At 41.5% G+C, this 17,015-nt stretch overlaps 1 protein-coding gene across 1 annotated transcript in view; it reads left to right on the top strand.

Annotated features, from left to right (window-relative positions):
* The window catches only part of DACH2 (dachshund family transcription factor 2), a 386,481-nt gene that overhangs the window by 356,528 nt on the left and 12,938 nt on the right, over positions 1–17,015 (top strand). Inside the window, exons 9-12 of the mRNA XM_070760141.1 lie at positions 7,030–7,175; positions 9,595–9,742; positions 10,876–11,019; positions 12,235–12,300. Of these exons, the coding sequence (XP_070616242.1) occupies positions 7,030–7,175; positions 9,595–9,742; positions 10,876–11,019; positions 12,235–12,300 (504 nt within the window). The remainder of the gene's footprint in view (positions 1–7,029; positions 7,176–9,594; positions 9,743–10,875; positions 11,020–12,234; positions 12,301–17,015) is intronic.

Raw genomic sequence — 17,015 nt, 5'->3', positions numbered from 1 at the left:
AAAGGGGCAGCATACAAATCTAAATAAACTAAACTAAAACTAAACATCCACATGCTGCAGGCCTGTTTTGCACCCGGTGGAATCTGACGATGAAAGCTCCTCTGACCAAGAAGACATGAGTGACAGGGAGGAGAGTGTGGCAGACAGCTCAGAAGGAAATCAATTATCTAGCTCCTCCTTGGATTCAGAACAAGAGTTAATGATACAGCCATGCATGCGGAGAGCGATGCATAGGCAACAACAACTGAGAGATTATTATCAAAGAAAATGAAGCCACCTGTGGTTGGGTGGGGCTGTGGTAATTAGTGAGGCTGCTATAAATAGCAGCCTGTGGGTTTGGCCATTGTGGAGGATTATCTGATCGTTGTGTTTCGTGACTGCTTTACTGACTTCGACTTTGGTGTGCTGATTTTTCCCCGCTTTGAAACTAAACCCGAGCAAAGTGTGTTTCACTTTGTGAAAGAAGAAGGACTGTGAATTGCCTCACAGCTGCAAGCTAAGTATCACAGAACTGATAAGGGACTTGTTCAAATTACCAGTTTGTTTGGAGACGAGTGCTCTTTGCTATACCAAAAGAGGGCTTAGGTTAAGTGACTTTTCATTATAAAGAACATTGTTTTGAATTTTCAAACGTGTGTGTGTCTGAAATTTGTACCTGTGAATTTTTGGGAGGAGTCTACCAGAGAGCCCGACAGAACATTACCTGAACTAGGTAACATCAGTGACTGACTAATGAAACGTCCCCAAGAAAAAAAAACAAGTGCAGAGATCACCAAGGATCTTTTATGTTCTATGTCAGTGATGGCGAAACTTTTTTAGTTCGTGTGCCGAAAGGTGGGTGTTCACATGCCCATACACATTCCCTTCATACACACCACACACGCACAGCCCCGTGCTGCCCCTGCGCATATGCACAATCCCCCCATTTCCACGCATGCGCACAGGCCTCACTAAAACCTGTGATGGTAAAAAAAACGATGCTGTTTTTTGCACTTTGGAGGCTCCAGGGAAGCTTCCGGAAGCCTCTGGAGTGCAAAAAACAGCACAACCTGGAAACCAGAAGTCTGTTTTCCAAATTTTGGGTTGGACCGTTTGGTTGTTTTTTTCCCTCTGTGGCTTCAGGAAGCTTCCCTGAAGCCTCCAGAGGGCGAAATGACCTTCCCCAAGGACAAAAATCAGCTAGTTAGTGTGTGCATGCACACTGGAGCTGACATAGGGCAATGCTTCTTGTGCCCTCCAATATGGCTCAGGTAGCACACATACCATAGGTTCGCCATCATGGTTCTATGTATATCTGAAGTCAATCCCCTTCCCTCTCTCTCCCCTCCCTCCCTCTCTCTCCCTCCCTCCCTCTCTCTCCCTCCCTCCCTCTCTCTCATTCACCTGCCCAGTATCTTTTATGCTGCTATTTAAATGTACCCATCAACCACATAGAATAGAATTTTTTAGAATAAAATAGAATAAAATTTTATTGGCCAAGTGTGATTGGACACACAAGGAATTTGTCTTGGTGCAGATGCTCTCAGCTTGCATAAAAGAAAAAGATACATTTGTCAAGAATCATGTGGTACAACACTTAATGATTGTCACAGGGGTCAAATAAGCAATATTAATAAAAATCTTAGGATACAAGCAACAAGTTACAGTCATATAGTCCTAAGTGGGAGGAAAAGGATGATAGGAATGATGAGAAAAACTAGTAGAATAGAAGTGCAGATTTAGTAAAAAGTCTGACAATGTTGAGGGAATTATTTGTTTAGTAGAGTGATGGAGTTCGGGAAAAAACTGTTCTTGTGTCTAGTTGTCTTGGTGTGCAGTGCTCTGTAGCGACGTTTTGAGGGTAGGAATTGAAACAGTTTGTTTCCAGGATGTGGGGGCTCAGTAAATATTTTCCCCACCCTCTTTTTGACTCGTGCAGTATACAGGTCCCCAATGGAAGGCAGGTTGGCAGCCATTGTTTTTTCTGCAGTTCTGATTATCCTCTGAAGTCTGTGTCGGTCCTGTTGGGCTGCAGCACCAAACCAGACAGTTATAAAGGTGCAGATGACAGACTCAACGATTCCTCTGTACAACTGTATCAGCAGCTCCTCCACATTGATCTCTATCTAGAAAGACAAAAATACTTGCATTGCAATCTTAAATCCTCTTTTCTGAGAGTTAGCATCATTGAACTGGATGGGACTTACGGGACTTAGACGGGATTTTGAGTGCCTCCAACAGATAACCGAGGCCCACACTCCTGCAGATAGTAGCCCCAAAGGGAGTCACCACTCAGACAGTGAAGACCTATTTCAAGATTAAAATAGATTTCTGACGCTCAAGATCGTTCATCTTCTCAGGATGCGGATTCAATCCGAGGGGCAAAATGATGAATGGTTTGACAAGACGACTGGGGTTTTTTTTCCCCCATTCTCCTCCCTTCCCACTCGCAGAGGCTAAAATGTAATACACTTCATTCGCACAAACACACACACACACATACTGGTCCTTCGTGGCTATTACGGACTTTAACATGCAATGTGACCTTGGCCAGCCAACGCGTGTTTGGTTAGCGCAAAATCTTAATCATGAGAAGTCGTATGTAGGAGCCTTCTTCTTTTACCTCCCTCCTCCCTTGGAAATTTATGGTTGGGGGGACAGGTAGGATAGTACAGGGTTATCTCATCTCGGTGAAAACGGCTCTAGGAAATCGATGTGACCTCTGCTAGGCTGTCACCGTATCCCCACCCTCGGCGTCCTATTTGTCTTTTTTTGGTCAAGAGCTCAGATCGGGAAGCTCGCTCTCTGGGTCTCTCTCTTGGGCCAGATTATCAAAATGAATCATGGCCTGCGTGGCTGTTATATTTCTATTTATTTTCCTGCTGTTGACTAGCTGGGGTGAAATATGGCTTCTGTTTGCATTTGATCCTCACTGCAGCCACTGGCACCTAATTTAGCCGTGTCTATCTCTTTAAAGAAGATTAATGCTACTTTGGAACTTCAATCTGCCCTACTTTAACATTACCAGCCATTGACTCTGCGCCTGCCGCCAGCCGATATGAATTTTTGTAGGGTCCATTTTCGCGGCGTTGCTTTCTACTTGCTCGGGGTTTGTGGGGTTGTTTTAAGACAGCATGATGCTCCAAATCTATTTCTTACAACTCCTCCCTCTCTCCTCCCCCTTCTCTCTCTCTCTCTCTCTCTCTCTCCCTCCCTCTCATCTCCCCTTTCTCTTTTTTCTCCACTTTACCTTACTATATTGAAGTTTTAGAGCAAAGCAAGTAAGACACTATCCATTTTTTAATTATTTGCATGAAATATATAAACAACAAGGGGGGGGGGAGAGAGTTATAGCCTAATAAGGGAAGAATGTGTGTGTTACATAGAAACATAGAAGACTGACGACATAAAAAGACCTCATGGTCCATCTAGTCTGCCCTTATACTATTTCCTATATTTTATCTTAGGATGGATATATGTTTATCCCAGGCATGTTTAAATTCAGTTACTGTGGATTTACCAACAACGTCTGCTGGAAGTTTGTTCCAAAGATCTACCACTTTTTCAGTAAAATAATATTTTCTCATGTTGCTTTTGATCTTTCCCCCAACTAGCCTCAGATTGTGTCCCCTTGTTCTTGTGTTCACTTTCCTATTAAAAACACTTTAAGTTGTTAAGTGTTGTTAAGATTGTTTTTCAAAAAGAGGTGAAGTAAGATTAATTTAAAAAGAAAAGAAAAAAATGAGATAATAATAATTGGGAGATCAGGCAAAACAACATGGTTAACCCTTTATCTGAAATATTAACTGTAGTGATATTGCAAGAAGTTGAATGTTAGCAATCCAAAGTAATCTACTGTAATGTACATTGAATACAGTGCACATCACTAACAGTAATAATGGAATTCAAGTACTAGCAACAACTACTAGCAGAGCCACTAATGAGGAATGCCGAGAGCTGAATCCAACAACACCTGGAGAGCTGTGGATTCACCGTCTCTTATCTACAATGTGGCTAAAAGCCATTGAGGATGTCTTTAGAGCGTCAATGTTTTGCTCGGTGTATATTTTGTAGCCTAGTCATTTAAAAGCAAAAACCAACTCACATAATTTCACCATTTCCTCTTAAATCAGATTAGGACAGACCACTGAAGAATGTATAGAGTGAAGTTTCTGTTAGAATATTCATGACTGGGAGAGCCATGTTAACAAGGTCAACCAATGAATAGGCATAGCAAATGAGTCCGCCAATGGGAGCCAGCCACTTTTGAGTCTGTGCAGAAATTCAAAACTGAAAGCTTAAGCTTAAGGCTGGGCTTAGCTCAGTCTACTTTGCTCTCCCGTCCTCTCTGTATTCTCTGTCCACTCTGTGCTTGTCTGCTCTGCTGAAATGAAACTAAATCTCCTGTTTGTGTTTACTTGAAGAAATAATCTACCAGTGGTATTGTATATATATTATTATGCGCAAAAAGAAGTTAATAAAACCAGCTGGATTAGTCATTCGTGTATTCTCCTAGAATTGATTGTTATGCAAGAAAGTCTGATAAATTCAACTGTTGAATTGAATATTTTTGGAAGGTTTCCAAAATAGGTATTAGAGCCCGATATGCTTTAGTAATAGCTTTAGTCCCAATGAACCAGGAGAGGACTTTGCAAACATCTATCTTGGAGCTTTATGTCATGTAATTTTACTTGCTGTCCAAGACTCCAAATAATTCTGAAGGGTTACTCTAGCCTGTATTTTTATTTCCCACATTGTCAAATAGTACCCTGGAGGTCATTTATATGGTGTCTTAACATCCTTTTCATTTCTCACACCACTTAAAAAAAAATCATTTCACTATTATCAATCATTTTAAAACTGTTGGAATTTTGTTGATGGAATGTACTGCTTAGCTGTGTTGCTCAAAAGGTATGAACCAATAGAATTCTATTGAATTTAGGATTTGAGGTGGATGGTTATATAAATCAGATCGTTAAATAAAGAAAATATATGGCTCCATTGAAGATAATGTATGAGACATGGTGGCTCACTGGCGTAAAGGACAGCAGAGAAGATCTGTGCTCCACCAGTTCAAGTCCTACTACCATATGAGTTCCCGTTCCTGCCTTGACTCCTACCCAACTAGCAGTGAAAGAAAGCAATGCAAGTAGATAAATAGGTACCATTTCGGTGGGAAAATAACAGCATTGCATGCTTTGCTGTACACTCTACATCACAGTGTGATCTCATGCTGGCCATATGATTGCAGGACAATTGCTGTATGAGAAGTCATTAAATGAGGACTATCTGTTTGCAGAGGTACATTATCTCCAATAAAGATAAAGGAGTTTCTCCGGGTTTTACTCTGCTAGTTGTAACTGACTTTATTTGTTTGTTTATAGTTGTAGCTTGCTCAATTAATTAATTAATTACGTGGTGGCAAATTAATTAATTAATTAATTAATATGCCACCCCTTTCCAATGGACTCTAACACTTGACAAAAAGGCCTTGTAATAAAATGTTCATGTTTGTTCCTGGGACATTTGAGAATTTATTTCTAATGCCTCTTGTTGGCTCTTGTTTTTCCTAGCTCAGTTTACTGTAGGAGTGGCAAAAACAATTGCAATTATCATTGTTTTCTTTGTCACATTTTTCCATTACTCTGAACTTCTGTGCAATCTACCCTTCTCAGCTGGAGAAACCTCTGTGGAGGAGTTGCTTCCACAGGTCTCTGAGTTTTAATTAAACAATTGAAGCTGACTGAGCTACAAATCACCAACGTGGCGATTGTATAATGGAAAGATTGGCCATTTGCACAGATTGCCAACTTACTTTATCACAGGAAGTGCGAGGACCCAGCAATTCCACCTCACGTTCTCACTTCCTTTGAAATAAACTTGGCAATCAAATTCTCTTCTGCCTAATCGGACAAGAACTGGTTGGGGGGGGAATTGAAGGATAAACTTGACATACTATCTGTGATAAATCGAGTCTTCTGCAGAATCATTATTGGGAACACATCAGAAAAACAGTTGTGATATAAAAGCCAAATACCACTCACTGATCACGAAACCTCCAGAACTGTAAAGCCTACAAACTTGAAACTGGGCATGTATGTTCCCCTTGGCTTCTAGGTGCTTGCAAAGAAAGGATATTTCAAAATGATCACCAGATCATTAGTATTTCTTATACAGTATTATATAAACACAATCTGATGCTAAGGAGTTAGACTTTCTACTGCCCCTCCCCACCTGAAAAGAACTCTGTTCCAACTGCCAGTTGCCTAATGTTAACACACTCTGATGCTACCTCTTTTCTAAACTAGGTGTGGCCAGCGTATGACTCATGTAGTCTGCGGGCTGGGAGTTTAGACATTCTACTCCCATTCCCTACCTGAAAAGAACTCTGTTCCGACTGCCAGTTGCCTTATATTAACACACTCTGATGATACCCATTTGCTAAACCAGGCATGGGCATGGCCAGTGCATGACTTATCTGGCCTGCAGGCTGAGAGTTTAGACATTCTACTCCCCCTCCCCACCTGAAAACAACTCTCTTCCGACTGCCAGTTGCCTTAGATTAACACGTTCTGATGCTAAGCAGTTACACATTCTACATAAATTTTCAAGCTGTAAGTGTCAATGTATCAAGGCCAATCGTAACTACTCATTAATTTTTAGACTTTAACTGTCAATTTATCAAGTCTGATCACATAGTTTCGTAGCAAAGCACGGGTATCCAGCTACTACTATTGGGTTTGGAGCAAACGTTTTCTTAGTGTTTTCCAGTCTTAAATGTTGATTGGAAGTCATAATTCGTTCTTTCAATTTATCACCCGAGCTTTCAGATGTTCAACGTGGGGTATATATCTTTCTCTTCTATTTTTTCCTCCCAATAAACAGGCTCCAAGTTAGATTGAATTGAAAGAGTGACTGGGGATGAAGCAAGATAAGACCCAGTGTCTCTCTGATGCCAGTCCCGCCATCTTAATCCCAAACTCCGCCATTGCTTAGTGCTCCTCAAATGACCAGATCACTTCTAATGCCTCTTTTGTCTTGTCTTAACAGAAGAAGTCCAGATCGCCATCCCAATACTCAAACCAACCCTAGAAAAGGTCCAACTTGCTGGGCAGACTTTGCCCCCTGGATTTCCAGCACCGTTCCTCTTTGCTGACGGGTTGTCTTCGGTGGAAACTCTATTAACCAATATTCAGGTGAGGAAGCCCTGTTTATTATTCTCTAATGCTATCTGGATACCCATAAAGGAGAGGGAGAATTAGCTGTGTTTAGACTAATCTTCAGACCCTCCAAAAACATTTCACAAATGGTCAGTGGTGAAATTCCCAAAAATACGGCGTGATACATTTGGCATGATATATTTGGAAGATCGATGTCCAGAGTAAGGCTTTATGGTTGGCATAGATACATTTGTAAACCTTTTTAAAAATATAGAGCAGACCTTAGAATGGAGGGAACCATTAAAAGAGGTGAAATAATGCAGGTGGTCCTTGACTTATAACCATTTCTTTAGCGACCATTTGTAGTTTCATGGAACTGGAAAAAGTGATTTAGTACCATTTCCCACACATACAATCATTGCAGCACCCCCATGGTCACATAATCAAAATTCAAACACTTGGCAACTGGCATGTACTTATGACAGTTGCAGTGTCCCAGGGTCATGTGATCCCCCTTTGCAACCTTCTGACAAGCTAAGTCCAAAGCCAGGCTCAACAAATTAATCAAGTTAACAGGTTAATAACACAGTGAATTAAATTAATAACTACACAGTGATTCACTTAAGAACTGTGACAAAACTTCACTTAACATCCGTCTTTCTTAGCAGTGGAAATGTTGGGATCAATTGTGATTGTAATGTGAGGATTGTATAGAGATAACCTTAGAGTAGAAAGAACCATTAAAAGAGATGAACTAGTTAAACTAGTTATGGAAAAATAGAAAATAGGGGGTGAAGGAGTTTCAAATAGCTTCCCCTTGATTCTGTGTTTAGAAAGGAGCAAAAAGAAACTCTGATAGGCTTTCAGAATTCTGTTGTTATACTCAATAATATAAAAGCCAAATACCACTCACTCATCACAAAATCTCCAGAACTGTAAAGCCTACAAACTTGAAAGTTGGCATGTATGTTCCTCTTGGCTTCTAGGTGCTTGCTAAGAAATGTTTTTTCAAAATGACCCATCAGATCCTTAGTATTTCTTATACAGTATTATATTAATTAACACACTCTAATGTGAAGGAGTTAGATGTTCTACTCCCTCTCCCCACCTGAAAATAACTCTGATCCAACTGCCAGTTGCCTTATATTAACACACTGTGATGCTATCTCTTCTCTAAACCAGGTGTGGCCAGTGTGTGAGTAATCCAGCCTGCAGGCTGGAAGTTTAGACATTCTACTCCCCCTCCCCCTCTGAAAAGAACTCTGTTCCATCTGCCAGTTGCCTTATATTAATATATTCTGATGCTAAGAAGTTACACATTCTACATAAATTTTCAAGCTGTAAGGGACAGTGTATCAAGCCCGATTGTAACTGCTCATTAATTTTCAAGCGTTAACTGTCAATTTGTCAAACCCGATCATATAGTTTCATAGCGAAGCATGGGTACTCAATAACAACAAATTATTGTTGAGTCCACTTGGAGAAGGGCGGCCCATAAATTTAACTAACTAAATAATAAAATAAAATAAAATAGCATTCTTGAATTCCAGCTTCCTATTTTCTGACCACGCCTACTACAAAAAGACTGACAGAATGCAACCTTGGTATACATTACAAAACCAGCTACTCTTGACACTCCACAGGAGTAAAAGACATATATTATATACACTGTGCATTTTCTGGAACCGTATAGAGCGAATGACTAGGCTGGAATGTGTTTGATGGGGGCACTTAATAGGAAAAGGCCCGCTTTATCTGATTACCTGTCATCCTAGCAGGTGATACAGCTATAACATCAACCAAAGGATGGGCCCAAATGAAAAACAGGACCAAAAAAATAAAACTTTCTTCGGTAACATAGATATTTTTCTCATCGCTATTCTCCTCCTCCTCTTCCTGCATTTCAGTTCTGGAGACCTCACCTACAAAAAGATATTGACAAAATTGAACGGGTCCAAAGACGGGCTACAAGAATGGTGGAAGGTCCTAAGCATAAAACGTATCAGGAAAGACTTCATGAACTCAATCTGTATAGTCAGGAGGACAGAAGGGAAAGGGGGGACATGATCGAAACATTTAAATATGTTAAAGGGTTAAATAAGGTCCAGGAGGGAAGTGTTTTTAATAGGAAAGTGAACACAAGAACAAGGGGACACAATCTGAAGTTAGTTGGGGGAAAGATCAAAAGCAACGTGAGAAAATATTATTTTACTGAAAGAGTAGTAGATCCTTGGAACAAACTTCCAACAGACATGATAGATAAATCCACAGTAACTGACTTTAAACCTGGGATAAACATGTATCCATCCTAAGCTAAAATACAGAAAATAGTATAAGGGCAGACTAGATGGACCATGAGGTCTTTTTCTGCCGTCAGTCTTCTATGTTTCTATGCATTAATTAGATGTTCTCGTTGAGCGAAATTTCATCTTTGCCTGTTGTTGTTTTTTTACAGGGGCTGCTGAAAGTCGCCGTAGATAACGCTCGGGTGCAGGAAAAGCAAATCCAACAGGAGAAGAAGGAACTAAAGATGGAATTGTGTAGGGAACGAGAATTGAGGGAGAACCTGGAAAGGCAGCTTACAGTGGAGCTGCAAAGCAGAGGTAATCTAAGAGAGGAAGAACATGGATGGGAAGAAAGGTCTTACAGTCCCAAAGGTGCTTTTAATAATAATAATTATTATTATTATTATTATTATTAATAATAATAATAATAATAATAATATAACAGTAACAATAACAATAACAATAATAATTTTATTGAAATTTCCAAATTTAAAAACAAAAAAACATAAAAAAACAAAATAGCATAAAAAGCAAACATATAAAACACACATACATAAAATATAATCCCACTAATACAGCTTTTTATGTCATCAGAATTTCCCTTTGCAATTATTCATACTCCTAATTATGGCTACTGTTTTATATTTAAACATTTTTTATCTTTGCTTTTTCATTATATTAGCTATTAGCTAATTATTTACTATTACGTACATTGTATACTTATATACTAATATACCAGTGATGCTGAACCTTTTTTTCCTTGGATGCTGAAAGAGCGTGGGCGAGCGCTATTGAATATGTGCGAGCGCCCACACCCATAATTCAGTGCCTGGAAAAGGTGAAAACAGCTTCCCCCACCCAATGGAGGCTCTCTGGAGCCTCTCTGGAGGCTGGAAATAGTCTGTTTCCCAACTTCTGATGAGCCCAGTAGGCTAGTGTTTCACTCTCCCTAGGCTCCAAAGGCTTCCCTGGAGCTGGAGGAGGGTAAAAATGCTCTCCCCAAGCCCTCTGTAGGCTCTCTGGAAGCCACAAACGTCCTCCCAGAGCCTCTATGAGCCAAAAATCAGCTGGCTAGCACACACATGCACATTGGGGCTAAGCTAGGGCAACAGCTTGGGTGCCAGCAGATATGGCTCCGCGTGCCATCTGTGGCACCCGTGCCATAGGTTCGCCATCACTGTTATATACTATTATAAAAAAATTAAATAACAACTATGGTGATTTACTCAAACACTGTGTCAGGAAAGGTCGCAAAATAGGGCAAACAGCTATCTTGCTTAGCAACAGAAATATAGGGCTCAGATGTGGTGATAAGCCAAGGATTTACCTATATACAGCAGCACAATCATTGACAAAAGTCAAGTACCAAACCAAATGATCAGCAGAGGTGTCCTCCCTTCTGTCTAAATTTTGGGGCATCCCTGTTCATAATGGCTCTGCTGCTCTTTCAGCCACGATCCAAAAGCGCTTGAAAAAGGAGAAGAAAGCAAAGAGGAAATTGCAGGAAGCTCTGGAGTTTGAATCGAAGCGGAGAGAGCAAGTGGAACAAGCACTGAAGCAGGCTACGACAGGGGACGGTCTCAGGATGCTGAATGGTAAAAAGGAACTTCTGGATACTCATTTAATCAGCTGGGGGAAGGGATGGGGTGGAGGCAGTTGAGTAAGAGTCAAAGCATCCATGGTGCTTTGAGCTTTCTGGGGAGAAAAATGGGAATACAAGGCTTTAAAAATTGGGATACAAGGTTAAGAGCTGCGGTGGCATAGTGTTAAATGCAATACAGCAGAGTATTTCTGCTGCCTGCCGGCTGCCTGCAATTTACAGTTCGAATTTCACCAGGCTCAAGTTTGACTCATTTATTTGTTTGTTTGTTTGTTTGTTTAGTTAGTTAGTTAGTTAGTTAGTTAGTTAGTTAGTTAGATAGATAGATAGATAGATAGATAGATAGATAGATAGATAGATAGATAGATAGATAGATAGATAGATAGATAGATAGATAGATAGATAGATAGTCCAATACGCAATGAGGGATTTAGTGGGTATATATCTATATACACATAGTAAAATACATGATGAAGGTTATAGAGGAGATACTCATAGTAAAATATATCTAAGAAATAATAGAAAAGAAGATCAATGAAAGAATAGAAGAATAGAGGAATAGAAGGAAGGTATAGGAGATATAGGAGAGCAATAGGACAGGGGACAGAAGGCACTCTAGTGCACTTGTACTCGCCCCTTACTGACCTCTTAGGAATCTGGATAGGTGAACCGTAGATAATCTAAGGGTAAAGTGTTGGGGGTTTGGGGATGACACTTTGGAGTCCGGTAATGAGTTCCACGCTTCGACAACTCGGATACTGAAGTCATATTTTTTACAGTCAAGTTTGGAGCGGTTAAAATTAAGTTTAAATCTGTTGTGTGCTCTTGTGTTGTTGTGGTTGAAGCTGAAGTAGTCGCCGACAGGCAGGACGTTGCAGCATATGATCTTGTGGGCAATACTTAGATCTTGTTTAAGGCGTCTTAGTTCTAAACTTTCTAGGCCCAGGATTGAAAGTCTAGTCTTGTAGGGTATTCTATTTCGAGTGGAGGAGTGAAGGGCTCTTCTGGTGAAGTATCTTTGGACATTTTCAAGGGTGTTAATATCTGAGATGCGATATGGGTTCCAAACAGATGAGCCAAATTGTTGGGGGCAATAGGACTGTGAACTGGTATGTAAGTCTAAGTGCTGTCGCTAATAACACATCTTCCAAAATGATTACATTCTCTGCATTTTATAGTTAACAGTGATCATAAATGTTATGCTTCACAGATGCTGGGATTCCAGAAATGGAAGTTGACCACAACGGGACTCAACATGAGAATGCGGCAATGCAAGGTTTGTGGTCTTTCAGGATATATCCTTGCTATATTGAAGGGATGTCCATGCCACATTATGCAGTGTGATGCAGCACGATAAGCTCACTCCTTATGGAGGACAATTGAAAATCAACATGGGCTAGAACTTAATCACTAAAATGCTAAACTTTTGGTCTCTCCAAACAAAAATTCCCACCCATTGGTTATGAATGTGAATTTAGTGCATTTCAACAGGATATTAAAGATCAGGAAGTCCAACAGTCCCAACTGCTCTACCCAATAACGTTTTCTTGGGCAGACACATCCCACCCTCCATAAATCACCGAGATACTGTATTTATATCTGCATCTAAATTTTAAAGGATCTAATTCTAGGATGATGTAATGCCCTCCTCACAGCAGCCAACCCCAAAAAGTTCCGTATGAGCTGAGATCGTGTCCCGGTGGACAAAGGACCCTTGAAACGCACTTCCAATTTATTTATTTGTTTGTTTGTTTGTTTGTTTGCTTGCTTGCTTGCTTGCTTGCTTGCTTGCTTGCTTGCTTGCTTGCTTGCCTACTTACTACTTACTTATTTATTTATTTATTTACTTACTTACTTACTTACTTACTTACTTACTTACTTACTTACTTACTTACTTACTGATTAGATTTGTATGCCGCCCCTCTCCGTAGACTCGGGGCGGCTCACAACAATAACAAGAACAATGTAAGAACAAATCTAATAATTTAAAAAACACTAAAAACCCATTATTAAAACCAAACATACACACAAACATACCATGTATAAACTGTATAGGCCCGGGGGAGATGTCTCAGTTCCCCCATGCCTGACGGCAGAGATGGGTCTTAAGAACTTTACGAACAGTTTGCCTGTTTGGGCATTTTTTTCCACCAACCAGCAGTGGTGGGTTCATACCGGTGGGGTCCAGAGTGCCACACTGGTATGAACCCACTGATGCAATTTTCGGTGATTTTTTTCCCCCAGCATCTCCGGAAAAGGGGCTTCTCAGCTGTGCTTCGGAGAAAGACATTACAACAAGGGTGGTTGGAGGGCTTCTTCCAACACGGAGACACCAGGGGGGGGGAAAGGCCAAAAATCGCATCAGTGGGTTCCTATCGATACGGGTACTCTGGGTCACACCGGTATGAACCCACCACTGCCTACCAGGCTCCAGAAAGGCCTGTGCACATGCGAGAGGGGCAGCACAAGGGGGGGGAGCATGCGTGGGGGGAGGGAAGGGTTGTAGGCACGTGCACACATGCTAGCACACACACACACCCTTTTTGGCACGCGAACCAAAAAAGGTTCGACATCACTGCCCTAGACCAGGGGTGGCCAAACATAAACACTCAAAGAGCCATATAGGCACTAACCAGAAGCCTCCTGTTCAATTCTGGAGCCGACCGGAAGTCTGGTTCCCCCACCATAGAGTCTCCTCCTAGCATGGCGTCCTTTTCCCTCTGCCGACTGGAAGTCCGGTTCCCTCACCATAGAGTCTCCTCCTAGTGCAGTGTCCTTTTTCCTCTTCTTGTCCTAAGCGAAAGCCCTGTCAATTGTGGAACTGACCGGTGACAAGGAGCCACTGGAGAGGGATGAAAGAGCTACATGCAGCTCCAGAGCCACGGGTTGCCGACCCTGCCTTAGATCATTTCATACAAGTAGCTCTTCTTAAAATCCTCCAGTGTCTGAAGGCAAAGCTGTTCCACTGGTTAATTGTTCTCACTGTTAGGAATTTTCTTCTTAATTGCAGGTTGCTTCTCTCTTTCATTAGTTTCCATCCATTGCTTCTTGTCCTGCCCTCTGACAAAATATAACCTCTTACCTGATGAAACATCTGATCTCTGCTAGATATCATTGTTCCTATGAAATGAATAAGGCTACAGTTTCTCTAAACATAGCTAAATTCTGTTCCATTACCTGTAAAATTAGGTAGATTTGATTACTTCTCAGTGCTTCCACCATTAATTGCTGTCTACCAGTATGTCTTTTGTTCTGTTTTATTTTGGTTTTAATACCTTTGAAAAGTGTTCGGAAACTTCAGATCGTGCAGAATGCAGCTGCGAGAGCAATCATGGGCTTTCCCAAAAATGCCCATGTCACACCAACACTCCACAGTCTGCATTGGTTGCCGATCAGTTTCTGGTCACAATTCAAAGTGTTGGTTATGACCTATAAAGCCCTCCATGGCACCGGACCAGATTATCTCAGGGACCGCCTTCTGCTGCACGAATCCCAGCGACCAGTTAGGTCCCACAGTTAGGTCTTCTCCAATGTCGCTTGGCAGGACCCAGGGGAAGAGCCTTCTCTGTGGCGGCCCCGGCCCTCTGGAACCAACTCCCCCCAGAGATTAGAATTGCCCCCACCCTCCTCACCTTTCGTAAGCTCCTTAAAACCCACCTCTGCCGTCAGGCATGGGGGAACTGAGATACTCTTTCTCCCTGGGCCTTTACAATTTATGCATGGTATGCTTGTTTGTAAGTATGATTGGTTTTAAAATAAGGGTTTTTTAGTTGTTGTAGTATTGGATTTGCATGCTGTTTTTATTGTTGTTGTTAGCCGCCCCGAGTCTACGGAGAGGGGCGGCATACAAATCCAATAAATAAATAAATAATAAATTTATTCTAGTCCATGACCAGAATAAAAGATTGAATGGAACTGAGTACAATCTTGTAATAATAATAATAATAATAATAATAATAATAATAATAATAATAATAATAATTTATTAGATTTGTATGCCGCCTCTCTCCGAAGACTCGGGGCGGCTCACAACAAGCGATAAAACAATATTGTACAGGCACAAATCTAATATTAAGAAAAAACTAAAAACCCTATCAATTTAAAAAACCAAACAACACATACATACCAAACATAAATTATAATAAGCCTGGGGGAAAGGTGTCTCAAATCCCCCATGCCTGGCGGTATAGATGGGTCTTAAGTAGTTTACGGAAGACAAGGAGGGTGGGAGCAGTTCTAATCTCCGGGGGGAGTTGATTCCAGAGGGCCGGGGCCGCCACAGAGAAGGCTCTTCCCCTGGGGCCCGCCAGACGACATTGTTTAGTCGACGGGACCCGGAGAAGGCCGACTCTGTGGGACCTTATTGGCCGCTGGGATTCGTGCGGTAGTAGGCGGTTCCGGAGATATTCTGGTCCAATGCCATGTAGGGCTTTAAAGGTCATGACCAACACTTCTACTGACTAATACTTCTGCACAGTAGTCCTTGACTTATAACTGACAGTTTAACACCCGTTCATAGTTACAACGGGCTACTTATGACCTGTCCTCCAAGTGAAGACAGTGATTTAGTCGTCAGTTGGATATCCAATTGCCCGTCGGACTGCTAATCCAAAGGAAAGATTTCGATTTAAACCCTCAAGGTACTCCGGTATCCATAATTCACTTGTAGCCAAAGATGGGGACAGCAGCATCGGTTTGTTTTCATCAACCAATCTCCGTTTCCCATAAAATAAACATACCGGGTGTCATTAAGAGCACCTTCAGATCAATGATTTTTGCAAATGACATTCAAGGACCTTTTTGTGCTGATAAAAGCAAATTAAATTAGCGTAACTATGAGCCGCGCTGATAAAAACGGGGAAGCCAAAACAGCAGCGCCATTAGCGAACAAAGTAATATTTTCTCTTTACTGCTTTCTGCCATTTAGTTATTATCCTATTGGAAATCTAATTATAATCCTTTTACTCCCCAGTCAGACTTCACAGTTTTTGCAAGCTTAGCACTGACATGTGATTTCATTAGATTTGATCGCTTGCGCCCAGATTGACTTAACTTCGGTTGGAGATCTAAAAGGCCTCTCGGTTTCTCAGATTCCCTGCTTGCACATCAAGACAACAGCTCCTTTAATTAATTAGCAGGAACCGCAGTAACGTGAACTGCTGAACAGAAAATAACGCCAGTTTTACAGTCGCAGGGAGGTTTCTTATTCTGCGGGTGGATACCTTAGTTAACGTCGGCGATAGGTGCGAAGGAAGGGGGGGGATCACTCCTGCGCATTTTTCTTCTTCTTTTTTTAAGCTGATGCATGGGCAATTTCATGAGAAATATGAGAATGTGGGGGGCAAGAGGAGTTGACCAGAAAGAAGCAATCTAGAACCTCAAGGAGAGATGCAACCAGGTCCCCAACCAGTGGTGATATTCAGCCGGTTCGGAGCAGTTTAGGCGAACCAGTAATGACCTGCCAACCCACCTTGGTACTATTATTATTATTATTTTTATTTTTATTATTATTTATTAGATTTGTATGCCGCCCCTCTCCGTAGACTCGAAGCGGCTCACAACAATAACAAAGACAATATAAGAACAAATCTAATAATTTAAAAAACACTAAAAACCCCATTATTAAAAGCAAACATGCACACAAACATACCATACCATATAAGCCCGGGGGAGATGTCTCAGTTCCCCCATGCCTGACAGCAGAGATGGGTCTTAAGAACTTTAGGAAAGGCAAGGAGGGTGGGGGCAGTTCTAATCTCCGGGGGGAGCTGGCTCCAGAGGGTCGGGGCCGCCACAGAGAAGGCTCTTCTCCTGGGTCCTGCCAATGACATTGCTTAGTCGATGGGACCCAGAGAAGGCGAACTCTGTGGGATCTAATCGGTCGCTGGGATTCGTGCGGCAGAAGGCGGTTCCGGAGATATTCTGGTCCGATGCCATGAAGGGCTTTATAGGTCATAACCAACACTTTGAATTGTGACCGGAAATTGATCA

This window comes from Erythrolamprus reginae, chromosome 8 (genome assembly GCF_031021105.1).
Source record: "Erythrolamprus reginae isolate rEryReg1 chromosome 8, rEryReg1.hap1, whole genome shotgun sequence".
Classification (NCBI taxonomy): Eukaryota; Metazoa; Chordata; class Lepidosauria; order Squamata; family Dipsadidae; genus Erythrolamprus; species Erythrolamprus reginae.
Note: the sequence above shows the minus strand (reverse complement) of the source record. Positions and strands in the feature narration are given on the sequence as shown.